This window comes from Notothenia rossii (assembly GCF_949606895.1).
Source record: "Notothenia rossii genome assembly, chromosome: 1".
Taxonomy (NCBI): domain Eukaryota; kingdom Metazoa; phylum Chordata; class Actinopteri; order Perciformes; family Nototheniidae; genus Notothenia; species Notothenia rossii.
In genome coordinates, this window is record NC_136912.1 from 15,736,822 (window position 1) to 15,764,740 (window position 27,919).

Below are 27,919 nucleotides of genomic sequence, written 5' to 3' on the forward strand. Positions count from 1 at the left end.
CGTTTGGACAAGAAGAGATCAAGGTGGTTGAAAGATCAAAAACAAACAGGTCCGACAGCGGCATCCCACTGAGCCGTACGCACAACGTCGCTCTGCTAACGAGAGTTTCCATGGTAATGATGATGAAGTAGGAACGGCCAAATTCCTCTTGAGCCCACCTCTTTGCCCCCACGGTGTCAGTGAAAGACCCCGGCTCTGCAGGGTGTTCACTGACCCTAAGGAAATTGAACTAGAAGTTAGCAACAGGGGATTATTATAGCACCGGTGGCGCCTTGACCTTCAGCATTACACATTTATGAGTGAGAGCGGATTTTATTTGTTTTGGACTTAGTGGCCCCCTGGATCCTTGTTGACAGTTACCTCCGGTTAAAATCCTTTTTCAGTTTTGCAGAAAAGGGTTTTTTATAGAACAAGGAAAGAAAAACAATCCGGCAGGCAGTCGGAGGTCTGTCTACATAGTTTTTCTTTTATAGAGACAGTTGAAAACTGCAGTCATTAAACCGCTCTTAAAAAAGAATAATCTAGACGCTTCAGTAATGAACAATTACAGGCCCATATCAAACCTGCCATTTCTTGGTAAAATCATTGAAAAAGTTGTTTTTTAACAGTTGAGTAATTTCTTGCATTTAAATAACTGTTTGGATGTGTTCCAGTCAGGCTTTCGTCCAAACCACAGCACTGAGACTGCTCTTGTAAAGGACTTCAATGACATCCACTTAAACACAGACAGTGGCAGAACTTCAGTGTTAGTATTATTAGATCTCAGTGCTGCGTTTGACACTGTTGACCACAACATATTACTCGACCGACTAGAAAACTGGGTGGGACTTTCTGCAACAGTTCTAAATTGGTTTGAATCCTACTTAAAGGACAGAAAAAACGTTGTTTCTATAGGTAAATACACATCTGAGTTGACAAATATGACATGTGGGGTACCTCAAGGCTCCATCTTGGGGCCTCTTCTCTTTAACATCTACATGCTACCACTGGCTCAGATAATGAAAAACAACAAAATAAGTTACCATAGCTATGCGGATGACACACAAATTTACGTAACAATTTCCCCAGGAGACTATGCTCCAATTCAAACACTGAGTAAGTGCATTGAACAAATCAATGACTGGATGTGTCAGAACTTTCTCCGATTAAACAAAGATAAAACTGAGGTAATGGTTTTTAAAGCCAAGGCAGAACGTTTAAAAGTTAGCGCTGAGCTTCAGTCTGCAATGCTCAAAACAACATATAAAGCCAGAAATCTAGGTGTAGTCATGGACTCTGACCTGAGTTTCAACAGTCACATCAAAACAGTTACTAAATCAGCCTACTATCACCTAAAGAATATATCTAGGATTAAAAGACTGATGTCACAGCAGGATTTGGAAAAACTTGTCCATGCTTTTGAAGGGTTCAGGCCCAAAATACATTTCTGACCTCCTGCTAAATTATGAACCATCCAGATCTCTCAGGTCTTCAGGGGCGGGTCAGCTTTTTGTCCCCAGAGTCAGAACTAAACATGGAGAAGCAGCATTCAGTTGTTATGCTCCAAATATCTGGAACAAACTCCCAGAAACCTGCAGGTCCGCTGCAACTCTGACTACTTTTAAATCCAGGCTGAAGACTTTTCTTTTTGTCGCTGCTCTTAATTGAACTATTCACATCTTAAACTGCACTGTAACTTTTATCCATGTATTTTTTCTTTTAATGTTTATTTTATTATCTTTTCTTTTTAATGACTGATTTTAAATGCCATTTTCTTAATGTCTTTCATTTTTTGTAAAGCACTTTGAATTGCCTTGAGTTGAAAGGTACTATATAAATAAACTTGCCTTGCCTTGAAAAATGCAAGTATTAGACAAAAAAAAAATGCTTTTGGCACACATTCTCTTTAGACCCCAACAGGATGGATGAACTCCATTCCTCCAAAATATATTCTCTCATTTAGTGCTTTTAGACACCTCTGTTTACAGAATTGTAGATGATTTACCAAAAAGAATCGGAAATTATAATGAGGATTTTGGATAAGCAAAAGCTTTACCAATGTTATTGTTACTTTTGAATGTTTTACTTCATTGTGGCAGGAACTGTATATATCCTTGGCTGGGAAATACAGAACAAGCCATTCAAAAACGTAATGATGAATCGATCACTAGGCAAAATAAGTATATAAATCAACAATGAAAATAATGGTTAGTTGCAGTTCTGGCACACAGACAAAAGACAATGGCAAGTTAATGGGACCTGGACACAATAAGTCTGAATAAAAGGTTGACCTGGGTGGGGTCTCCTCTCACATTTGTCTTGCTATTCATTGGCAGACTACTGCTGTAGGAGCCCATTTTTACATCTAGGATAACTTTGACCTGCTGTGTTCCCTGTCTAAGAGTATTGTCAGTGGGTGGGTTTACCTGTCACTAATGGAGACTGATGGGGAATGCCTCGGGGTTAACAACAAGTGGACCTATAGATGAAGCCCACAGTCTGTCTGTGTTCACTCATGGCAGCAGGTGGATGTGAGGAATCTGGACACCGACTGCTTTTCTCCCCCTCAGGGCTGTTCTGTATAGTGTTACTGACAGGTGTGTTTCCTCTGTGGATCGTTTTAGGCAACGGATGTCAGTTCACAGCCTCGTTAGCTGTTTGAAATATAGTTAAAAGGAATGTTCAATGCCACAAATCAATTACTGTCACAGTGTTGAATTCTTTAGACATGCAGGAGTAATGTGCCTGAGAACATTGACTCAGTGCTTTTTTCTGTTTTACTGAACCGTTACAGTGCAGACAGAAAGTTTGCAGGCTTTCTCAAACTGGGTTTCATTTAAATAATTGGTTTGAAAATGTTAAGAAAATTACTAACTTAGCTTAAACATCTGCATTCTTCCATCAACAAATATATATATAAAAAAAAAAGGCATAAACCCATAATGTAATGCAGAACATGCATATTTAATAAAAGGGATTACAAAACCCGGTCGAAAACACAACCGCAAATTACTACTTTCAACGTTCAAGGCAGCGCCTAACAGGTCCCTGTATGATCTTTCCTTTCACAATAACATCCCATAGTGGTGTGTAACGCTTTTAAGGGCAGTTTTGTCCAGTTTTGATGTGAAATGATAGCAGTAATGATAATGATAATGATAGCCTTTTCAATATATATTTTGCTTCCACTGTGACATGTTTAAATGCTTGGACGGTTTGCTTAGCAAACAATAAAGCCTGTAAGAAGGTGCTAGCTTTGCTCTTTCTGAAGGTAAAATAACGCCATCCTGCACCCCAGTTTGAAACTCAATATTTCTTCACTCACAGCGGTTATTTTACCATCTTCTTAGAGACTATCTCAAGTCATGGCTTCAATTTGTTTAATAATTTATTGCTAGATAAAATATTATTGGATATTAATATTATTAGCTGTAGCATAATTTTGAGCGTAGGCTACAGACATGATTGTTATAAAACCATTCCTTTTTAAAGCAGCCGACATGAACAGATTGACAACAGAAAAGGCTTGTTTGTGTTTACTCCATGTAGCCACATTTTTAGCACAGAAGGAGATGAGAGGTCAGATGTTCTCACAGACTTATGAATTAGACATGAGTGACGGTGTGGTCCAGCTCTGAGGACGGGCGGAGCAACATGAGGCCATTTGTGACGTCTACTCATTAATTAATCATAATGGGTATCAGGTTGAAAAAGCTGCTAACTTATGGGAGGTTACCACTAAGATGTTTTTTAGAAACGAGCAGAAACTAGCCATGTATGCAGGGTTTGATACGATGTATTATTATTATTATTATTATTATTATTATTATTACTGTTATCTGATTGAATCGAAAGATAGAAATGTCCTTAATGCCCTGTTATGGTGCACCCACCCCCACGTCTCTAATTAATGTCCTGTTTTTGTCAGAAGCTCATTTCTTTGTTTGCGCCTTGTAGAGTATCAGATCACTGCAGCCTGGTCAACAGTGGCAGTGAGTGATGTGTTGTCCTGAAACACAACCAGTTTCCCTCCAACTGAGAGCTGCAGTGCCACCGCTGATTTGACAAAGAGACGGAGAGGTTGAAGACTAGTTATGTTTTCCCATACTCATTTACCGCACCATTAATAACCACTTATGTTCTAAATATATTGCAATAGAGCTACACTAATAACTTGACAGGGATACTTTTTACTATTTTTTGTATGTTATTGTTTCTTTCAACAACAAAAAAAGTTGGCACTCTGATATGTTGGTAATTATTTTAAGACTCAAATATTGTAGAGAAATATATTTATTGATTGTTTAATCAAGAAATTAAATAATTGCTCATTAATTTCGAGATGAATTTTACAAAATAGATGAAATATCTGATTCCATCAAATCACTTAATTTGTCCAACCTGACTCGTAAATCCACCAATATTAAGTTGAATTTCAAATAAGACTAAAAAGCAGCAACATCTTGCAAACGAGAATCTAGAACTGAGGAAAGTTTGTCATTTATGCTTAACATAAACCATAAATTACATTACATGTTAGACGCTTTTATCCAAAGTGACTTACTTTCAGTACAGTGACATTCAGTACTGTGGACAATCCCCACAGGAGCAATTTGGGGTGAAGTGTCTTACCGAGGGACATGACGACATGCTGACTGCAGTGGGACTCGAACTTACTACCCCCTGATTCGAAGTCCAGCACTCTATCCACTTAGCAACAGTCACCCCCTAAATCTGGTATGACAATGAAACTGGTTGCAGATTATCACTGCATGATGCTTCTTTCTAGATCATGAGTTAGTCTTCTTGTTAAAATACTGTGTTCAAGTGAATTTATGGTCCTAGGAAAAAGGACGTTTACAAATTAAGCTTTGCTATCCAGCAGTTTGCTGCTGGTCTACATCATGACTTCAGTGGCTGTGGGTGGTTTTGTGTTCTTTTCGAGGGTAACCTTGCAAAGCAATCTGACAAACATTACTCAATCTCCTTTCGGTGCATTGTGTTGTTTTGTTAAAGGTGACGGGCTCTTCACTATGGCAACAGATTATGCTGATCTGAATTACATAAGAGACTGACAGTTGTTTTTCATACAAATACAGTCATTCTGATTCCTCAGATTTACATCAGGAAATGTATCTGCTTGACTTTTAGTCTTTGTTGCTTTTCACTCGATTGAAGTTCGTGGAATTTATTGAAATGAAATTAACAGACACAAAAGATCAGATCAGGCAGTTTTACTACAACTTATTTATTCATTTGAAAAATGCATTCTTACCTCAAAGCCATGAATGTCCACCTGATGCAGGACCAGAGTAACCTCTGTATTGTTAATCGATAACATTATTAAATGAGACTATTGTTCTGACCCGCAACAACTTGTTTAGTTTCTTTCCCGTTTCATGAGAACTTCTTAAAAATGATACCAAACAGTGTAACAGAAGCTAAGCTGTGGGTGTAATGTCTCCGATCATTACACACCCCAGAGCATCACTTCAAAGCCCTTCAAAAATTGAATAAAATAGGATTTGCCATTTCCCTCATTGTGATCCCCTTTAGCTGGGTACCCCTTCCCTTTTGATCTGTCACACCCCTTAATTTCCCCCTTATTTCAGATTGTCCTTGACAACACGCATGACTACTTTTGTATAATCCTGTCCTATGTTGTTTTTGTTGCTCTCATAGCTCCATGGCCATCGCCAGCTCTTTCCCCCTGGGAGGTAACCTTCAAAGGCTCTGCTCAGCGCGATGGATGACCAGCTGAGTGATGGAGATGGACAGAATCAAAGGACGAGCTCCCTTCATTGAGACCAGATGAAGGGACACCTTCAGACTTCCTGCAGTGAGGGGACAGACCCTGCAGCAGTTTGATGTTCGTCATTGACGCACCTAAAAGAAAATCATTTTAAAGAAGAGACTCTACTGATCAGATAAATATTTAGTTTTTGTACTGTCAGCATGAGCTCATGTGCTGACTTTTTCTCCCTGTGATGCTTGTTATGAGTTGTCCATCCATAACCAATGAGCCAGAGAGCTGCTGCAGCGAGGGAAGCAGCTGCCCCGCCTCCTCCATCACCACCTCTGACCCCTCCTCTATGTCCGGACACACTAACACCACCCTACCTTCCCTCAGCGACGACCCTGACACCTCTAAAAATGAATCTCCTCCTCCCCGGCCGCCCCCACCTCCAGGGGCACCTCCGCCCCCTCCTCCACCACCAGCGACCACCACCCACAATGCCAGGAAGAAGCGGCGCGTCCGCAGCTTCTTCTGGAAGCCGATACCGGAGGAGAAGGTCCGCGGGAAGCCCAACATCTGGACCATGTCGGTGCGGCAGCAGCAGTACCAGATCGATGTTCGCTCGGTGGAGGAGCTCTTCGGGCAGCAGGAAGAGGCGATGGCGGGCGTACGGGGGGCCGCGCTGGCTGCTGGAGCCTCAACCGGGGTCTCCAGGTCCCGCTCCTTCAAGGAGAGCAGCAAGGGCGAGGTGAGTGGTGGAGATACATGAAAAAACTGTGACTTAATGTGAGGGTCAGATTGAGAATGCTTACAAAGTGATTATACATCAATCCTCTTAAAAATGGCCAATATCTAGGAAATAATTCCGCGGATTTACCTTTAGAACAAACAGATTGTTAAATAACATTATTATGAAAAGAGCCCATGTTTAGGTTGTGTTGCAGTGACTGCAGCTGGTCCAAGATTTGTTACTGAACACCCTTTTGGAAGTTTAGTCTATTAAATGTCAAAATTATTATCACAAGCTTTAAGACCCCAAGGTGGTATACTTAAATGACTTGTTTTTTCCAAAACTCAAAGATATGCACATTATAGTTAGATTAATATCATTGAACCAGAACATATTTGGCTTTTTTTTTTAATAAATTACAAAAACAAGTGGTTGGATGTCAGTATTGTTGCTGATCATCTTTGGTAATGTTGAAGTACATTTATTTTACATTTCTTTACCTATCTTTCTGCATCCCACCTGTACTCATCATCTTTTATTCAGACTACAGAAGTTACTTATTTAAAAGCTCTACATGAATGTTCACACTGTACAGTCACCTGTGCAAGCCATTGTTAATGAAGGAGGTGTGAACCACGTGTGGCCCGGTGGAATTTCAATGTCCCATAGGGTGATAATGTGTTGGCGGGTGGGGGCTGTAGTCTAGGTAATAACACAAGCAACAACAACCAGGAGTAGTAAGAGAAGGGAGGGATGTGTGTGTTTTATTGTGTTCCACCCAAACTTCAGCACATTCATGCATCACTCAGTGTCTTTTATTTGTTTTCAGATCAGCATCCTTGACTCCAAAAGAGGGATGAATGTGGGCATTTTCCTGAGGCAGTTCAAGAGGTAAGTCTCTGCTGCTTCTCTACCTGAGGGAAGAGCTGCTTATGTAAAGCTCAGGGGAGTTTGTTCATGTATGTGACAAAACATGACATTTCTTAGTCAGCCTTCAGAACAGCTTTGATGCTTCTTGTTATATACTCTCCAAGTCTCTGTTTTTTTCTAATGATGGTGGTAAAGATTGCTTTAATTGTCATTTCCGGCAGGTTACTTGATAACCTTAGCGAACAGTTCAGGTGCAGTTGCTGGGTTGTGCCAATATGATGGGATGAAATTACTTTGTTCACTTTGGAGAGAGGTAACGCATCGATGAGAGTAGTGTACTCCAGAAGTCTTTTGAACAGGTGCATCGGACCATAAACTCTGACTGTTAAGAGTCAGAACATGATCCTGCAGGCTTTGTCGATCACTTGTCCTCACTTTATTCATGATATCATTTTACCTGGAGAAGGTCTGAGTACCGAAATGTTGTTATGAAAGTGAGGTTACAGATTGCAACCAATGAAATATCCCCTTGCTCATCCCTCCCTTCATAAGTGTATCAGAGAACCAAGGCCTAAAAGTAATGTAGAAACACAACAGGATGTCTATAGAGCCAGGGCTTGGTTTCAACTTTCTGTGGAATCTCAGATTTCTGGCTCCCTATGTACTTTAGATACGAAGGGCTGATTCTAAGGAAACAAAGGTAATGGAAAACACAACAACACTATTTGTTTTTTAGCTAATGAAAACATAGTTGTGAATATGATATTACATATCTGCTTTTTCATTCTCCTAAATACTACACTGGTCATTTTTAAGTCATGTCAATTTGACCCACACAGCCCCACAAACACACATTTGCACCAGGGTGCTTTACAGTCTGCACAGCATCGTTTGTCCCTCAAAATCTTTTTAAGAACTAAAAACTGCAGAGGTCCATCAGATAAATTGTAAATGTATATGAAGATTATGTCTGGTAGATGTCACACTGCTGATGTGGCGTTGCATAGATTAGAACTCGGATGATTATCAGAATATCAGATATGCAGACTTTGAAGTGACTCACATTTTCCATCAAACAATCTGTGTTTAACGTTGCTCTCTTAAATGTGTCACCTGTCTGCAGATACAGTATACTGTGTTATTTGGGAGAACGTGAAGAAACACAAAGTTGTTGTGAAACAGTTTGGCAGATGTTACAGTCTTTAAAATCAGAATACAAGGCCACAACAGTGAAGAATAGAGAGCACAGAGTGTCAGGGAGGAGGCAGGGTGGTGAATTGACTTTCAGTGTTTTCTCGCTGGCTAACGATCACTTAGGAAAACACATATTGATCCTACGGTAATTTGAGAAAAGAACAAGACAGATACTTTCTTTCTTTTTCGTGTAACCACATTTGGTTATAGTAGATTTAAGATGTTCATGTTGCTGTTCAAGATATATGAGTCCCTACATTACTGGTCTCTTGAATATATGTTAAATCTCAGTTTGTGTCATGAAGGAAAACCCTTTAATGTCTCTTAGTTATAAAGTCCACAGTTCTTCGTAATCTATATATAAGTTGGTTTAAGCAATCTAAAGATGTGCCCGAATGGATTCAGCATTGTGTTGTATAAGTCGTCCAGAGCAGAGTACAGAAAGTGTGTTGGGTGTTTTTTTGCCTGACGGTATATTTGCATGGCTCTCCACTGTATTTTAATGACATTTGACTGTCAGCCACAGGACTGGGGGAGCAGTGAGATCATCGCAGATACTGTTTATTTTTCCATCTGCTTTTTTACTCTAATATGCATTTACCCTATATATTATCATCCACCCTCTTCTCCTGTACATGGACTCAGAAAAAAGACTTTCAAAGTGGAAGAAGCAGCTCATTATGAGAATTATTTTAATCACTGTACATTTCCATTTCAGTTTTATTTTTAAACAAAATCATATTTGTTCCCACACATAGAAACATTAGAGTCTAGTTTATTTACATGATCCTGTAGGTTTCATTTTCTGGCTAGTTTTCCGAATTTTTTTTGGAGAAATCTCTTATTTTATTTGGTATGTTATGTTGGATAAATACTATAATACCCATGAGCCTTAGCTGTTATTGCTATGGTGGAGATACAAGAACACAACACCCTTTCTAGACGAAAATATGTTAAGCAAGACAGTTTATTTCGGGGTAAATCCTAGTTTCTTAATATACAAAAGAAAAGAGATGATAATGATTTAGAATCTAAAAACCTGAAAAGGTGACCTTCTTTTTAATGGTTTACAAATGTTTCATGTCAGTTTCCAAAACACAAATATCAGGAGTATTGGAGCAGTGATCCATACATTTGGGTTAAAAATGACATGGCGCATAACACTATTATGTACCTACCTATACCAAAAAGACTTGATTCTGTACCAGTTTTAGCCTTGATGCTGAGGTGCTTGAATTAAATTATGCTGACATAATTCAATTCAATTTACATTACTTTAATCCAATACAACCATCAAGCTGTGGCCTCAGGAGTTAGATAAACATGTTTGTGATACAGTCTTTACAAAGGTTGAATATTATAAGCCCCGTAACAGTGATATTTATTACAACCGCTGTATTTGGTTGCATCACATTTTAAGGTATCCGCTTACTGGATATTGTCCATGTTTTTCTCATAGCTTCTTTTATAGCAATGAGGTAATCAGGAATTGGGTTACAGCCATAGGTTACAGCACTACAGACTTGGGTGTGTCAGAGTTGGATGTTACTATAAGTATTGAGACATGACTGAGAGTAAGTGTTGATCTGTGAAAGTTGTGTGTAGAAAGAAGGAAACATGTACACATATTGTCGGTATGTTTTGTTTTTCTGAACAATGAAATTGAACTTCATCTACAAAGCACTTTTCAAGACAGGAACAACAAAAAGTCCCTGCAATGAAGGAAAAATAACAACAATACAAGTTTAAACAGAAATCAAACACCCTAAAAATATTTGAAAAAAAGAAAGCATTAACATTAAAAAATAAAACACATATTGGAAATGTGCTAACATTAAAGGGTCCTTTTATGCATTTGGGGGGTTTTCCATTTCCTGTAGTGTTATACAGTATATGTTGCGTGCATGAAAATGGTCTGCAAAAACTAAAATCTCAAATGTTACACCAAGGTAGTTTCTCCTACACACTCCCTGCCTGAATCGCCTCCATTGGAATTATTTGTTGACTACCGTAACATAAAGACATCAATATGTGACACAAATAAAACAGTTTTTGAAAATGAAAGCATGTAAACATGTCACAGTAGAGGCACAAAATAAGAATGTGAACCTGAAAATGAGCATAATATGTCGTCTTTTAATATTTTATTTTAAATGAGTTTTGAGAAATAAGCTTTAAAGATGTCACAAAATAAGAATGTGAACCTGAAAATGAGCATAATATGTCGTCTTTAATATCTTATTTTAAATTAGTTTTGAGAAATAGTTTTAAAAATGTGACTGATTCTGAAAGGCTCAGATTTAGTTCCTTTGTAAACACAGGAAGGCCATAGTTAAAAGGAAGCTCCTGGGCTACTTCACTTTAAGTTTAATTGAAAAAACCTTTTTGTGTTTCAGATCCAACCGCTCAATTGTTGAAGACATACTAAAAGGAGAAGGAAAGACTTATGGAGCAGAGCTGCTCAAAGACCTGCTGAAGCTCCTGCCTGACGTAGAGGAGGTCTGTGTTTATTCTGTATCTGTGGCTTTTAGCAAACTGTATCAAAGACCAAAACTGATGACAAAAGACATTGAATGAAGAGAAAAAGAAGGCGCCTGCTGAGCTTCCTCTGTCTCTTTTTCCTCCTCAACAGATTAAGAAACTCCATGCATATAAAGGAGACCCAGACAAGCTGACACTGGTTGATTCCTTTATGTTCCTCCTGATCCAGGTGCCTCAGTAAGTGGATTTCAATGCTGTGTATATAGTGCTGTCTCAGTTAAAGGAAGATAGAAATAGAAAGGGCTGCACTGTATCATTTTTGGTGGGAATAGGGTGGCTGTTGTGGGGTCCGACTTTTAGCTCATTCACATTTGTTAATATAAAATTGTTGTATTTGAATGCCTTTATTTCGAAATTAAAAAAAACACAAAAGAGTTTGCAAAAATGGACATCTGCAACATATCAATACTTCAATATCAAGTGTTATTACCTGCAAAGATCACATTTTTAGAAAGTATTTATAGAAAGCATATGACTATCATATTTTATAGGATTTATCGTGTGTTTCCATATTTTATTAACTTTTTTCCTTTCATTGTTCCTTTTTTTTTGGCAACAATAGTGGTTGGTTTTACTATTCACTACTGGTGGTATGATTAGAAGTAACCAATTACTGGTATAACATGTGTCAGGCTTCCCTATCCCGCAAGTGTTTTTAATGATGCTTTTCCTTTTTCCTTGCAGAACCTTAACCTATAAAGGACGCCTGTCAACTTCTTCTTCCTTTTCATTACACACTAAGTTCACAAATGTACCCGCTCTCTGCTTCGTCTCTGACAGGTTTGTGGTTCGGATCGAGGCCATTGTCCTCCGCGAGGAGTTCTTCCCTTCCTGTGCTGTAATGAGCCGTGAGATCGATGTCATCCGCGTCGCCACTAAAGGTAGTAACACACACACACACACACACACACACACACACACACACACACACACACACACACACACACACACACACACACACACACACACACACACACACACACACACACACACACACACACACACACACACACACACACATATACACGCGCTCAGACAGGTGACCCTGATATTTGAGCTGAACAAGAAGTAGGAATGTGTCACCTGAGGAACGGTGATGTAAGGACAGAGTGGAAAGACAAGGCTAAGTCATCTTTGTAATGTTTTGCAATGTTGTTCTTTTTTTATATATATATGAAGATGGTACATGATTGAATTATAACATTTAGGAAATAAGTTAGTCAAAAATAATTCCTTCTGTAAAATGTTGATTAAACATAACCTAAGAGTCTACAGCCATGCTTGGAGCTGTGTGAGGTTATGCTAAGGGTAAGTGGTGCCAATTTAGCATGCTAACATGTTCGGTTAAAATGCTAACGTGCTGATGTTTAGCAGATTATTTTTGCAGGTATTTGCCAAAGTATTGCCGATTTAAAAAAAAAAAAAAAAAAAGTTAGGGGTTCACAAAAGTAGTTAGTATTAATGGTTGGAGGGAAATGGATGTCTGAACCAAATTGAAAGGCATCTATCTAATAGTCCGTCCGCCAAGCATTGCCAGCCCAGATCAATGCCGCTTTCATAGCTTAAAATGCCCTGTGCTGTTAGTAAATTACAGGGAAAAAACAGGCACGTTTACTCATACACAGCACGCATATACCTGCCCCCATATCTGAAACATATACCATGGGTGTTAATAAACTGACCAAGAACCTGTAAAATAAATACTTGCTTGACAGTTCTTTTTGCGCAGCCATCACTTCAGCCTGTGTCATTTAGCTGAGTCACACTGTTCGGCCTCTCTGTGGATTATTGGATTTTTCTTAAACTCTCTTCAACAGCACTGTGACCTTATTACTGCATTGCAGAGCTACATTTAAACACTGCATGGGATAAATGAATCAAACTTTTGTGACAGCATTTTATTACAACTTTAAACAGTATTAAACATTTGCCCGTACTGTTAGTACAAAACTGCTGGTCAAAAATACAAATAAAAATAAGCTTTTGAAGTAGGCGTTCGTTCTTACTGCTGATAGTTGTTATGTGTGGTGGTGGTACAGTGAAGTGGTGTAATGGACGCTGTTACTCTGAACTCTGAATTCTCCTGAGTGAGTTTCTATTGATTCCATCCTATAGAGCTGATGAGCTGTGAGGAGCTGCATGCCATTCTGCATCTGGTGCTGCAGGCCGGAAACATCATGAACGCCGTGAGTATAAATTCACTTTATACATTAACATCACTCTCCAATCTTTGTGTCTCGTATGGTAAAGTTGGTAATATTTAAACTTTAGATCAATGCAAACACAAATAATAGTGTCGTGCACAAGCCCATTCATTTGTGCACAAATCCAAGTCATTTACTTTAACTAGCTGTTGTTTCTTTCTTGTGTTCTCTAAGGAGTCTTTTTATGCTTTTGAAGAAGATCTTTTATCATATCCTTTTTGTTTCTCAGGGCGGCTATGCAGGAAATGCTGTTGGCTTCAAGCTGTCATCTCTCCTTTCATTGGCCGACACCAAGGCCAACAAACCAGGGATGAACCTGCTGCACTTTGTCGCCATGGTAAGTGAAGGCTTCAGTTTTACAACATTATGCTCACAATAACTTTAAGAGCTGTATTATTTCGTAATCAGATATTGTAAAGTAGGAGAGTCAGAAACTTAGCATGTCGACAATTCACACACAATGTCAGGATAAAATGTAATGTTGAAAGCTCAAGGATAACTAGACTTATTTCATCCAATAAATATTAATAATAATAATATTAACAATATTTCCTAGTTAAATGTAGTGGAAGCACACACAACATCAAATATGTGTAAAAAGTATTGCGTACTGTGAGTATTTAAGAGACAGTTAACTGTCTGCTGCAGGGATTTAATTTGATAGAATCATTCACAGGAGGGGTCCTTGAGTAAAGGGACTTCAGAAGGACAGGTGGACAGCAGATGGTGACAGGAAAGAGGGGGATACTTCAACCTTAGATTATGCCTCTACAACAAGTTAAATGTAACCCGTGCGATGTGTTTCTCCACACAGGAAGCCAAGAAAAAGGACGAGGAGCTGCTCAAATTCCCAGAGAAACTCCAGGATGTCCAGAGTGCAGCCAGGTAAAACGTTTCTCCCAGTGTGAGGCGAAGTTGGAAATGTTGTCACATCAGAATCCCCCTCTCGTACAAAAAAGGGAAACATGACATGCTGTAAATACACGTCTCCACAAGGAAGTTGGGAATGATGGTATCAAGCAGGCTACAATTAATCCTATTGTATTATTATGAAGGAAATTGGGGATTTTTTCCCACCAAAGGTTATTCAGTTTGACCAAACCTAGTTGGTTTGCAGACCTTCAGCATTGAAAACAGATGGTTTTATAGAACTGTTCAAAAACTCAGATTAGCTAGAATAATGCTGTAATTAAATTCAAACTTTGCTGAAGCAGTTAGGGCTACTGTAACAGTTCTATATACGATAATAGCATCAGAAACTCAAACATTCACTCCAAGTTCTGTACGTGTGGCGGCTCAATCCCCAGTTACGTTTGAGTCACAGAGAGGCTAAACTTGGCTATAAACTGTGACACGTTTTCGAAGAGAAAGTCCATAGTGAAGCAAGATAGTTTTCAGGATATTTAATAAACAAAATGATAAAATAGTAACTATGGACAAAACGGTCAACAGAAAAAATTACAGCATAAGCTGACCCTCTGTCATCCGCACTCGACATGAAACAGGTGACTTAAATAGAGAAACCACACCCATGTGACAATTACCGGAATTGCTTTCCAAACAAATAAAAGTGACGTAAACAAATAATAATAATAATAATACAAATAATGAACTTGGGCTAAGTAGCATTATGGCACCTAGAACTAATCATACATTCACATATGCTTTCAGATGTGAAATCCATATTCACAAAACAGTACAGAATATTATGTCCATTGGCGGATTATTAGCAATAGATATAAAACGTTCAAATATCAACAATTATGTTAAATATGATATCATTAATGCATTAAATAACAATGACTTGAGGTGCTGTAATACAAAAGCTGCATCACTCAAACATTCACTGAAGAGCTTGTTTTTCCTACTGTATGACAACATTCAACATATTTTGAAGCTAATATTGCACATTGGCAATTCTCATCACATAAATTAGTTATACATTGTGTGTTCTTTTAAGTGATCAAAGAAAGTGAACAACCATTTGATCAAAACTGATGTTTAAACAGTTGTTATGTTGCTGATTAGAATACAGTATCCACCCTCATTACATAACACCTGGTTTACAGTAAGTGCAGTGTGATGCTGCTGGCTGTCAGGCTCAGTGAGCTTCACAAGGTCATCTCTGTTTTGGAGAGAGTACTTCTCCTGCACCAAAGAGCCCTCCCTATGATATATGAAGGCATCGCTCCCATCTACACTTTTAGCAGAGGATGGTCTGACAGGGAATTCAGAAAAATGCTGCCAAATATGGTGTCACTCAGTATGATGGCATTTTGATTTATGTTTGTAATCACCAAAATGTTATCAAGCCCATTTTCCTGATCTGCTTTTTTCTGCTCTCATGTTTCCATGTAGAATCTCTGTGGAAAACATTGAGGTGGAGTTTTCCTCCTTATATGTTCGGATTAAATCCCTAGAGGAGAAGGTTCAAGGGGACGCGGAGCTACTGCAGCAGCTGGAGCCCTTTCTGCAGGTGAAGCACCGGCAGTGGTTATGTAATACATTATATATATACACACACACACACACACACACACACACACACACACACACACACACACACACACACACACACACACACACACACACACACACACACACACACACACACACACACACACACACACACACACACACACACACACACACACACACACTTACAGAAAGTTGGATCGAGGCCACTGTACATCTTCTGGCCCTGCTGACCCAAGTGCTTTAGATAAGGACACCCTTATGAAAGTAATAATAAAAATATATGTGCCTGATGTCTCAGAGTTCAGCGCAGACGCTGCAGGACCTGAAGAGGCGCAGGCTGGATCTGCGGAAAGAGGGGAACGCTCTCATCGACTTCTTCTGTGAAGACAAGGACACCTTCAAGCTGGACGAGGGCTTCCGCATCTTTCAAGACTTCTGCCTCAAGTTCAAGAAAGCTGTCAAGGTCAGTTTATGAGAAAAGATATGATAGTAAATCGTTTTAGGTCTTTGATGCATGAAATGTTAGTTTTTTCTCATCCAGTTTAAAGGTCACTTAAAAAAATGCACTTTTTTTTCTTCTTTTAACTGGGTCCATTTTCCCCCTCTTTTTATTTTATTTTATTATTATTATTATTATTATTATTATTATTATTATAAAACATTTTTAAAGCTACGGACCCAGAATTGGCACTTCTCTAACAGGGCTGAAATAGAGGTGTATGAGGTTTGGCTAGAATGGGTGATCTGTTTGGTATTTTGAGCAAAACACTTCACAGACATGTTTTTATACATCTGGGACCTATACTATATGCCTACAAATAGTATAATAGGAAACCTTTAATATTATTGTCAATATTTCCATCTCTGTTTTCCTTCCTGCAGTGATACAGTGTACAGTCATTTATCCGCCTTCCTCTTTTTTCTCAGGACAATGCGGACCGTGAGTTGAAGGAAGCAGCCAGACAGCGTCGCCTGCGGGAGTTGGAGGAGAAGCGCTTCGCCTGGTCGGATGCAGATCAGAGTGGGGGGTTTGGTCGCAGCAGCAGTGAGAACGACGTGGAGATGCTCACCAAGGAGGGGCTGCTGGACTTCTTCCAGCAGAGGTCTCAGAGTCCCAGCAGCCCGCTGGCACGCTCCGCCAGCGCCCGCCGCCACCGCCACACCATGACCTCCATAGCAGACCAAGATCTCAGAGGATACCTGGAGGTGTTCGGAGGCGCCGGGACTCCAACCGACTACTCAAAGTTCAACAGCCTGCCTCGGTCGGGCCGTGCCGTGCAGCGGAAGTCGGCCCCCTGGATCTTAGACCAGGACGACAACCGCGAGCTGGGCTGCGACAGACAGGTGACGTCCCCCCGAGCCGAGACTGAGCCCATCAGCCCCCTGGCTAGGTACTCCTCCTCTGGGATAAACAATAACGAACCTTACAACAATAATAACTACTCATCCATATCAGAGGGCAGCGCTCTGCCTCGTCCCTTTTGTGTCTTTCAGACGCCTGCCCACCTTCCCAACCCAAATATCACCGGCCACATGAATGTCAGTCTGGAGAAACACACTTTAGTTCGAGTTCCTCAAGCTTTTGACCTGCCTAGTCCTAACAACAACAGTAATCATACACACTTTGTAAACCAGGGGGATGTCGTGGTGACTGATTTGGAGAAGGAAAGACAGACTTTGCTCCCAAATCTGAACCTACACCTACATGATAGAGTTTTAGAAAGAGGAGCATTTCCCAAGGCAGCCTGGGGAGGAAAAATAGATCCTTCAACACAAGCTGGGGTCTCCCTTGAGGGAGAGAAAGAAGAGGAGGACAACAGCACAGTGTCATCAACAACCTGTGACACGCCCCTCCCCCTGGATAGCTCTGTATCCAATAAGAAACCTTTGCTTTACATAGTAGATTCCACAGAAACAGACTTCTCCGTCACCTCTGATTACTCAGAGGTTGATAGCTCGTCTCTAACGAAAGAGGGGCCGCCTGACTGCAGGAGATCTGACCAGGAGAACCAGCGAGATAACAGCTCTTTGTCCTCGAATTTGAAATCCATGTCTCCCAAAGACCAGTCAACCAATGAGCTGTCAAGATCTGGGGACACAGCGCCCATGAACGTATCTGCTACCACAGAAGAGTGGGACACAGAGAGCTGTGACACCGCAGAGGGAAAGCAAGGTGAGGAGAAAGAGACGCAGGGAGGCAGCAGAAAGCCAGTTCAAACTAAGAGCAAAGCTATCAAAGCGACCAGGAGCAAGAGCAGCGTGCGGACGCTGAACAGCAGCGAGAGCCAGGGCATGAGGAAGGTCGTGCCCATCAGCAAGCCCACCAGGACAGGAAGCAGCAAGAGAACAGAAAAACCTGCGGCGCACGACAGCGGAAAGTCAATCCGGCCTCTCCGTGACCAGAGCACCCCGGCGAGGGGGCGGAGCGAGAAGACCACGAGACCTCCCCGCCACTCCAGCCTGCCTCCAGAGGAATCAAAAACTCAGAGAGGAAGCAGCCTCACAGGCGGCGCTTTGAGGTGGGCACGAGATTTGACTCCGAGAAAGGTCTCCATCCACAAGCCCAGTGCCAAAACCGTGAGGAACATCCCCAAGCCCCCTCCTGAGGAGAAGATGTGCCGCTCCACCATGAGAGCCCTGGCCCAGGCTCAGGCTAAAGGTGGAGCGTCCCCTGAGAACAGCTGTTGTAACACGCTCATCGCTAAAAACACCTCCGATGTCCCAAACTTTGCCCGCAACACCGTAGCCTCCCAGTCCAGGACCAAGATTGAGCTGCTGCCCCCCTCCGTCCCCTCCACCCCGTCCCGCAGCCCCTCCCTCAGGGGAAGGCAGACCCCAGTGAAGCAGAACAGGATGTCTTCCACAGTGCACAGCAGCGAGGAGCGGACACCCGGGACCAGCCTGCGACGGGTGCAGAGTGTGAAAGCTAGCAGTCGCAGCGCCTACCGCAGTGAGACCCCCCCTCCTCCTACTACACGTGAAGACACCCGTAAGACTAGTATCATTTCAGAGAAGTCCCTCCAGTATAGAGACTCACTGACGCCCAGCAGAGGTGCTAAACCAAGCTGGAAGTAAAACAAACTGACTGCAGATAGAAAGGCTCTCTCCCTGAGTTTAATTTTAAAGGATCTTTTGCAGACTTCTCCTCTCATATCATGCAAAAGACAGGAATCAGAAAAACATTTTAAGCTATCTCACCTTAAGGTTCCTCCCGTAGCTTAATCTGTATCAGGTTTATGAATTGCAAAGAGCAAGATGCAATGAACTGCTCCACGTGTTCCTGTTGGGTTGCTTTTTATTTCTGCAACTTCCCTTTCTGAACGGGATTACCTAAACTGACAAATGGCAAATTGGTGTGTTTACACAGGAGCCCGTTGGCCTGCTTAGCTGTCTCAGTGACTGTATGCTGGTGTCTTTGATGATGTTGAACTCTACTGAATATATGATGCTGCTATTTAGCTCTGACAATTTGAGACTGAATTTCAGTCTCCGTTTCATTCAGGGTTACAAGATTTGTTGTACCTTAACTTGCTGCTGTTTTGGTGTCCTTTAGTTTGGTTGCGTCCTCCTGTAGAGTATCGCTCCATTTGCTTTTTGGTTTCTTTGCTTGATACCTCAGAACGATCGCAGTGGCCTTGCACCAGCAGAAAGAAGTAGATATAATTACTCGGCTCTGCATGATGAAGACGTAGATCTGATTAATCGGTATAAACTGCAATGTCACTTTTCACAAATCCTCGGTATATTAATGTTCAATATATAACGTCACAGATTATAAATCAGTGTATATCAACTGTGGTACTTGTTGTATCTCATGTATGTATCGGTCCGTAGATTGTAAATGTGTTAGAACTCCTCCATATTATCATGGAGCAGACGTGCACGTAGGAGATGTTTCCTGTATGCTGTAGGCTAATACACCGGCAACGATAATGCTTTGAAGGAAAGCATTGAACACGCCTGAAACAACACTGAAGTAATCATCGTCATGGGATTATTTGACACTAATGTTTCTACTGTGAATGTAGTCATCTCATGTTCTCTAGGCCTTCCAACAACAACTGGTCATCATTTAACCCAGCCTCTGTGTGTGCCTCTCATATATCACTTTTACACTCAAGTCACAGAGCCGCCATTATTGAATCTTGTAAAAAAACATACCTGCTTTAAAGGTATTTATCATAATCTTTTAAAACAATTCAAATTATGTGGAGGGAAATATTCAGTCCTTTTGTAGGTTAAAAATGTTTGCGGCGATTTCCCCAGTTGTGACCATAAACTTTGCATTTAGCAAATATTACATTTGACATTCCATTTGTCACAAGAATAATAATAACATTTTATTTTGTATGGAAATAATTCAATGTTAATCAATGTGGACACTCTTAACCTTTAAAAGTTATAGATTTTGTTTCATGTTGAACAAATTGAGCCTTAATGTATATATTTTTTAAGCTACCCTTTTTGTTTCTTGCAGTGTTGACTTTCTAAAGTTGTGCAAATTGTTCTTAATCCAAAGTGGATGGAAATAGCGTGTTCCTTCTCAATTTGTTCGATGTGATCCAAATGAAGTTTTATAGAATTTATATTTGTCCATATTGATGTTTCATTAAATTAGCTTTTATTTTCATACGAAAAACCTTGTCACATGTTTCCTTGCCGGATACCTGGATGGCACCTTAGGGGTACATTTTTTTTTTTTTAATCATATAACATATGGAATATTTTCATTTTTTAAAACGTATATTTTTTATTTTAAACAACCTTTTTAGCTTTTCAAAAATTACATTTTGATTTCATGCTTTGTGACTTGAGTGTTAAGAGTACAATAGGCACAGACCTGGGCTAAAAGTTTCCCTTTTGACCATTTCACACCACTTGCCTTTCAATCTGCATTGTGCCATTGCCTCACAACACTGCATTGCCTTAAAGCTAAATGTAGCCCAACATCACCGGTAGAAACTCTTTGATTGTAAAAGTTTTCCTTTTTCTACATTTCATCACACCGAGCTGTAGTAATACACTTTGTACATAATGTAAAGACATAGTATTTTTCTGACTATCAATATGTTTACATAGTAGTAAAAAAAGACGAAGGGTATAGCATTAAGTATGTGATTGCACAGCTGTTTTGAAGCGTTCAGATCTCCTATCAGATGCTGACCTGCAGTGTGTTGGCATGCGCTCGGTGTCTTCCTGTTCCTTGTGATGCAAATGAAGCCGATGATCCGATGACACAAAAGAGCCAGTGTGACGTGCCGCTGTGTGTGTGGCCTGCATGGAGACTCCATCTAAACCCTTTGTAAAGTAATGGAGGGTTTCAACTAATGACTGCCTTCATTATCAATCAACCTGACAAATCCTTTTTAGTTATTAAAAAGCCAGAAAACAGTGATAACGTCCATAAGAGAGTGCACCCTAAAGCCCAGGGTAGGATCTTCAAAAAGGCTTTTTTTTATCAACACTCAAACAAAAGAACACAACATACATTTACTTCAACATCATGTAAAGAATTTGAAGAAAAATAAGTCCCATGATTGTTGTCATTTTTATCTGATTCATAAATCAATGTATCAAATGATTCAGCTATAAAGATATGAAAGCTATAAAGATAAGTAGCGTGTATTCGTCTGGGAATGCTTCAGCTAAGAGCTTCTCACTGTCTTTCAGCCTGAAGTAAAACGCCTTTAATTAAATCGTTAAAATCACCTTGGAAACAGCAGTTTACCGTGCTCCAGAGCTCTGAATAAGAAGCTAATTTATGGTCCACGAGTTAAGATTGGACTTTAGATATTTTAATGTAAATCCATTTGTAAACAAGGTCCAAAATTGTTGAAAAATAATCTCTATTTTAAAAGTTATAAACCATGCAAACAGAGAATTCAAACCAAGTACAAATGTGTTTAATTTAAATAACATTTAATTTGTCTCAGGTTTGATTATGAAGCAACATTTGTTTACATATTGAGCATTTAGAATTCTCTTTTTTTTATACACAAAATGTTATTTTTCAACAGCAATAAAGATGCTTTTTCTCCCAAATTCTCTCGTGCTCTCCGTCAGTCCTCAGTCTCATTCTTTGTGTTCCCACAATGCCCCCTGCTGCCACCTTTAACAGCCCCAGCTTTACAATGGCTGCCCTTTACATTTCGTCCCACTGGCTCAGATCAGCGGCTGAGGAATTTGAATACTCACTCTTCCTCTTCGCCACAACTTCCCTGTTACAGGATGGTTACTATAGTTACAGTCCCAACGTCCATGACAATTTCAGACTCAAGAGCCTGTAAACCAGATAGGTCATTGCTGTCTGCAAACGTGTGTCTCGTTACGTGGTTTTGTTTCAAGTCACTCGCCCCAAAGCAGCGCACAGTACTGGATGTGACCTTGTGTTTTTAAAGTTACTCTTTTGCTTTAGTTCAGAATGTCTGATTTTCGAGTAATGTAGGTTTATATTCCCTACATTTCAATATATGTGGATCTGTTTTGGCATCGTTTACCTCCAAGTACGTTTTTTGCATACTGGACATTAATGACAAGTGGTTTTTTTTCTTTCTGTGTGAAGAAAGTCATTGATGTGGCGAATACTCGGCTGGTCTATTACAATCTGAAGCCTCACATGGATTAAGGAACGGACTGATCACTACACCACCGGGCTGCACATTGTGACTAGACTGCAGTTCTGATTTCTGATTTCTGATATCCAAGAAATAAATACAAATCACATGTTGCTGTGTAAACTGAAAACGAGGTCTTGGTGATTCTTTGAGAAACAATGTTTTGTATTATATTATTATTAGTCTCTTTTTTTTCACTGTGTGATTAAGTGATACCAGGACAAGAGAAGACAAGTTGAGGGACACAAAATACAATGTTTAAGATTCTGACCTCTGTCTTTTTAAATTTGGTTGTTTTCTGCTCTCTTGAGAACACAATGGGGAATATGATGATGATAATGTCAAGCTATATTACCTACAAACAATTAGTATGTATAGTTTAAAATATAATCAATTTGAAAAAAAATTATTCATAAATGATGTGATTCATTTGACAAGAATTGTTTTGCTTCAGTGTATACAGTTTATCATCTGGATTATTCACAATTCCTGTGATTTTCAGAACATGCAGATCCTACACAATCGAACATTTGTTGAAATGAAAGAACTTGAAGAACAAAAACAACAAGGTGACCCAAACCAAATGCACAGTTATCCATAGTGAAAGACTCCTGGGCTGCAAAATAAGTACAAAAGCATTTGGTCATAATCCTTGAACCTCAGCCTCTGAACCACCAGAGGGCGGCAGAGTCTCGTGTGTCAGCAGAGCTGTGAGTGACTCAGACAGTCATGGTTTTACAATGCAGCAACAGCATACTTTCCAAAAATGTATAATTTAGCTGTTTGACAGGTTTTGTTTAGAACAGATGTTGGCACCATCATTTGAGAGTGGCGTGACTGCAAAACATGTCAAATCAACAACAACAGCAGCTATAAGTACTATTATTGGATAGGAGAATGAAATGTCTACGTCCAAAAGACAAGATAAACCTCTGAATGGAAATGCAGCATAGTACCCTTTGAAGTAAAGGTCACTGTAGCCCGTTTCTTTGATTTTCTGTAGGATATATAGATCATTGGTCTTCTGCTGTTCTGCTGTGCCCATTTTTAAAGACATTTAAGGGCAATCTATTTATTCCAGATTTAAAAAGGTTCAGTTTTCAGAAGCTCAATGCAAGTTTCAAGAGCGGACTAGACAGCACTTGCTTGCAAAAAGTAGGTCACATACCATGAACAATTGCTTTATGATCAGATGTTACAAACCATAATCATGTCAGAATTGTTCAGCCTTCTTATTGAAACATAATTGTAACCTATTTGGATCGGTTGGACATACATGATTGCCATACTGGACAAAAAGCACATAGTGTAGGATGATTATGTCCAACGTATCTCTGTATACAGTATACAGGCCTATTTGCTTGAGTCACTGCTCAAGACAAAGTACTATGAATTGTAGAGCATGAGATGAGATTACGTGCGAGTTGGCACGTTTATCTGTAGATCAAAGTTGCTGTAGTCATGTGTGACGGATTACGCTCCTCTCAATCCTCCTGATCCTGCAGCTCAACATAACACCTGAGGATCTCTACTTTCACTCTGACACTGCTACAGGAGGCAGAGCAGGGCTTTCTTTTATTATATCCACAACATATACATCTTATGTTTTTGAAGGATTAAAGAGCAGTTTGAAGGATGTTCTCCTGAATGTCAAGCATGTCGTGAAGCAGACAAGAGGGATCAGACAACCTCCTGGACAGGAAGGAGGCCTCAGCAGCAGCATTCCTAGAAAGAGTGAGTTTCATTTTGTTGTGCATATTCTTGCAATAAGACGTAATTGTTCTGCTCAATTAAAAATCCTCCAACTCCTAATGTATGTATATTTTGAGCTAACTTTCTCTGACTTTAAGCATTGACAAAGCAGTGAAATTGTAAAAAGAAAAGAATCCAACCCCAAAATAAGGCTGACCTTTTATTTAAATGTTTTAATCATGCAATCTTAAATTCACGAGAGTTCATCCTTCAGATATGGTTTGCTTTGTAACACCAGGGGACAGTCTCACTGCGGTGTCCGTTAGATTACCTCACTCCCTGTCACTTTAAAGGACACGGTGTCACACCAATTCACTCTGACCTTTACCAGATACAGTATATTCACATGAATGTACGCCAACATGCAGTGATTCCAGCCTTATTCTACTACAGATTCAGGGATTATCAGAAACAGAAAATCAGTTAGATTAGCAGTACATCTAAATACAGGTGTCCACACTGACTGTGTAGCAAATAACCATCAAATAAGAATATGCACTTTGAAATGCTCAAGATATCTTTTCCGAGAATTCAATGCCAAAACACATTCACATTATCTGTTAGTGTGTGGCAGAGAGAAGCTTTGCTTGAGGCTGACATGTCTTTATTCTGTCTTCAGATTTACATGAACACGTGAGAGCCCCCGTGCTGACCCCACAGCCGAGAGAGAACAGGAGGAGAAACTGGAGTAAACATGGGGTGAGACACATCATATTATACAGACTCTGTTCATGTGATAAAGTGCTTCCTTTTCCTGTTTCCACACTGCTTCCTACGTATAGATTACAATGCTGAAGAGTTTGTCTTTTTCTTTACATATTAGTAATATTTAGTAGTGCAACTTAATTCTTTCTAGATCAGATTATCAAAAAATGTCTGGTTCTTACTGTGATATCCTGCATTTTTCTATGTCATATCTTTGGGTTTTATATTAAAAAGTGTCAAGGTACTTTGGGAAGATGTTAAAGGCATGTTTGTCTTTACTACTTCTTGATGAGAAAAAGCCATTAACAGTCCAACTATCATTTAGCCATGTTTTATCATTGCTGCTATTTAAGGTCAAATAAAATACTAAAGTATTACTAACTGCATCCCAAGGGGTATCTGACCCAGTTTATATATTTTAAAGCCTTTTAAACACTTGTTTTGCACACGCATAATACTGCAGATAACCCCAATTATAATAGTTGTAATAATAATAGTTTTAAAAATAGATGTGAGAGGCCAGGAAACCAGAGCATTAAACATCAGACCCTCTACTTAAGGAGAAAAGCAAACGACAAAGATCAGCAAAAAAAACACAACAAAAAATGGATAACAAAAGGCTTACCAACTATTCTTAGAAATTGCAATTTTAGATTAAAGACCATACAGTATAGACCTTGAGGATTGTGATATTTTTCTGTTTCTCTGTTACTGTACAGTCTCTTCACTGAGATGATATTGTACAGCAAGCATCCTTCCTAATAACTGCTGCCCCATAATTACCGTTTCCACATCAAACTTTCATTGCAATTTGGAACCAACACATGTTAAATGTCAAAACAGCATGAATGAGACAAAAGAAGCCGGTCAATTATTCAGCAGCCATTGACAGTCCCTCGCTGTAATCCCGCCATGCTCTACTGGACTAATAACAGCAGCAGGTGCCGGCAGCTGGGACCAAACAGCGGAGGGAATTATGGTCAAACTCTGCTCTGAATATTATGTTTTTATCCTTAAACTGGGGAACAGGTTGTTGCTTGGTTTATATAGTATCAAAAGGCATTTGTGAAACGTCTCGAGCAGGATTTATTGACTGTCTACATTACTCAAGGCAGAACATATGTTATTGATTAAACCCCATTTAAAGTTAAAGAAAAAGCATGATCATTTCACCATAAAGTACTGGTATGTATCTTAATTTTTAATAGACCAGGAATTTGAGTTTTAAAGCAGTTACTGTAAAATAATTTAAATAACGGAGTTGGGATGCTGAAACAAACAGGAATCTTTGCACTAAGCCAGCGTTTTGTGCACTGAATGCTAAGCAGTCGCCCTTTGACGGTGACACACAGCGCATTCGTTTTCTAAAATAGTTGTGAGGCCCCCCCCCCCCCCCCACAGATACAGACAATACACCACATACCGCCTTTTTTCTATCACACAACATCTTTAATGGAAAAGGAATGCAAATAACTTGTTTCTGTCTTTCTTCTCTTTTTCTTTTTTTTTTATCTGAAAAGAGTCTTTCAAGGCCTCCTGCATAATGTAGGGTTGTCATGGCAACATCCTCCCTCATAAGAAGGGAGGGGCATGACTGGAAACACAAAGTTACTTTACCAGGACGTCCCATCAGGAGTAGAGCCAACGTCTTTACCAATTATGTCATTTAAAACAATTTTTGGGAATTTATTTGTTTGTTCTTGTTTATATAAGGTGCTGAGGTTGATCATCATTTCCTTTCCTTTTTGTTGTTTACTTCTCGGAGGTGTGTGTAATTAGGAAGATGTGTTTACTTAGAAGGTTTGAGCGTTTGGGAAGTAGGCCTACATCTATATCAGATAAGATAAGATGACATTTTTTCAATGCAGCAGCATGTAAAACATGTATTGAACATAATGAAAAAAGAGTAACAAATAAACAATTATACGATATAAGCATCTCAAAATAGAAGATAAAATTGAACTAAAAGAGAAAAAATATGTAAACTAGAAGAAAAAAAAACGATTGGAAGACTGAATTACAGCTAACACAATGTAAAAGGGGAAGCTTTTGGCTGTGGCGCAGTGGCTTAGTGGGTTGGTGTTGAGATCAGGGGAGCACAGGTTCAAACCCCACTGCAGTCAGCATGTCGTTGTGTCCCTGGGCAAGACACAGCACCCCAAATTGTATTGAGTATGTAAGTCACTTTGGATAAAAGCGTCTAACAAGTGACATGTAATGTAAAAGTGGGATATTATTTACAAGAATGGCATATAATAATAAATATGAAATAAAAATGAAATGAAATAAATTAAGATTAACAAATATTTCATATGAAATATCTGACTGCTTATAGCCTACCCCTAGTCTGCATCATAACATTTTGTTTAGTGGTCGCATCTAGCCCTTGATCTTACAACACAGTTTAAACAACCTATAGCCTACACATACCAGGGACAACGGTTTAACTTCAAATCATTTAAAAATCAATAATAAATATCACTTTAAAAGTAGGCTGAATGTCTTGTAAACATAACCCGTTTTATGTATTATTTTCCTACGTGGGCTACATCGCACATGACATGCAGCCAGTGAAGGGGAAACAGAAATGATGCATGGATTCGGAGGCTATTTTTATACGTGGATGTTATATTGATGAAGTGTTTCGGACTGGATTAGCTCTAACTGCATACGGCTGCTGGAGCCTTTCCCTTTTTTCCCTTTTACTGTCGGCGGATCCCTTCAATAAGGGAGGTAGGAGCGAGCCGCTCTCAGATCAGCTTCAGTGTGTTAGCAGAGCAGCAGGACCCCACAGCGAGTCAAACTGGGAACAGTCCAGTAGGATCAGCGATACACCCTCATGCGTCTCTGTAGCTTTCTAACCGGAAGATAAAATAACATCTGGTGAGTGAATCGGATTTTACTGCATGTAGTTCTCAGGGGAAAACGAGCTGAGATTTAATGAATGTCGCCACTTTGTCCAACTTGATTTTTTGTGTGACTTTTGGAAGAAGCTAGAAGAAGCTATCAAAATGCGGAATAGCATTTCATGACTTACTTTGAAAGTTCTACTCTGCCTCTGTGGTTTGCTAATTTATTAGTTAAATAATCTATTAACAGCAGGTTAATTTCCCGT

The 27,919-nt window shown here is 39.7% G+C and overlaps 1 protein-coding gene across 2 annotated transcripts in view; it reads left to right on the forward strand.

The window, feature by feature from the left end:
- Nucleotides 1–22,687, forward strand: part of fhdc1 (FH2 domain containing 1) — a 35,041-nt gene extending 12,354 nt beyond the window's left edge. The window contains exons 2-12 of one of the 2 annotated variants that reach the window (XM_079687705.1): nucleotides 5,662–6,464; nucleotides 7,276–7,337; nucleotides 10,907–11,009; nucleotides 11,143–11,228; nucleotides 11,736–11,932; nucleotides 13,167–13,237; nucleotides 13,485–13,592; nucleotides 14,070–14,140; nucleotides 15,614–15,731; nucleotides 16,032–16,196; nucleotides 16,661–22,687. In XM_079687705.1, coding sequence (XP_079543831.1) covers nucleotides 5,967–6,464; nucleotides 7,276–7,337; nucleotides 10,907–11,009; nucleotides 11,143–11,228; nucleotides 11,736–11,932; nucleotides 13,167–13,237; nucleotides 13,485–13,592; nucleotides 14,070–14,140; nucleotides 15,614–15,731; nucleotides 16,032–16,196; nucleotides 16,661–18,808 — 3,627 coding nt within the window. In that variant the 5' untranslated portion in view covers nucleotides 5,662–5,966 and the 3' untranslated portion in view covers nucleotides 18,809–22,687. The remainder of the gene's footprint in view (nucleotides 1–5,661; nucleotides 6,465–7,275; nucleotides 7,338–10,906; nucleotides 11,010–11,142; nucleotides 11,229–11,735; nucleotides 11,933–13,166; nucleotides 13,238–13,484; nucleotides 13,593–14,069; nucleotides 14,141–15,613; nucleotides 15,732–16,031; nucleotides 16,197–16,660) is intronic. The other variant, XM_079687706.1, reaches the window with a different exon arrangement.
- The last annotated feature ends 5,232 nt before the right edge of the window (nucleotides 22,688–27,919 follow it).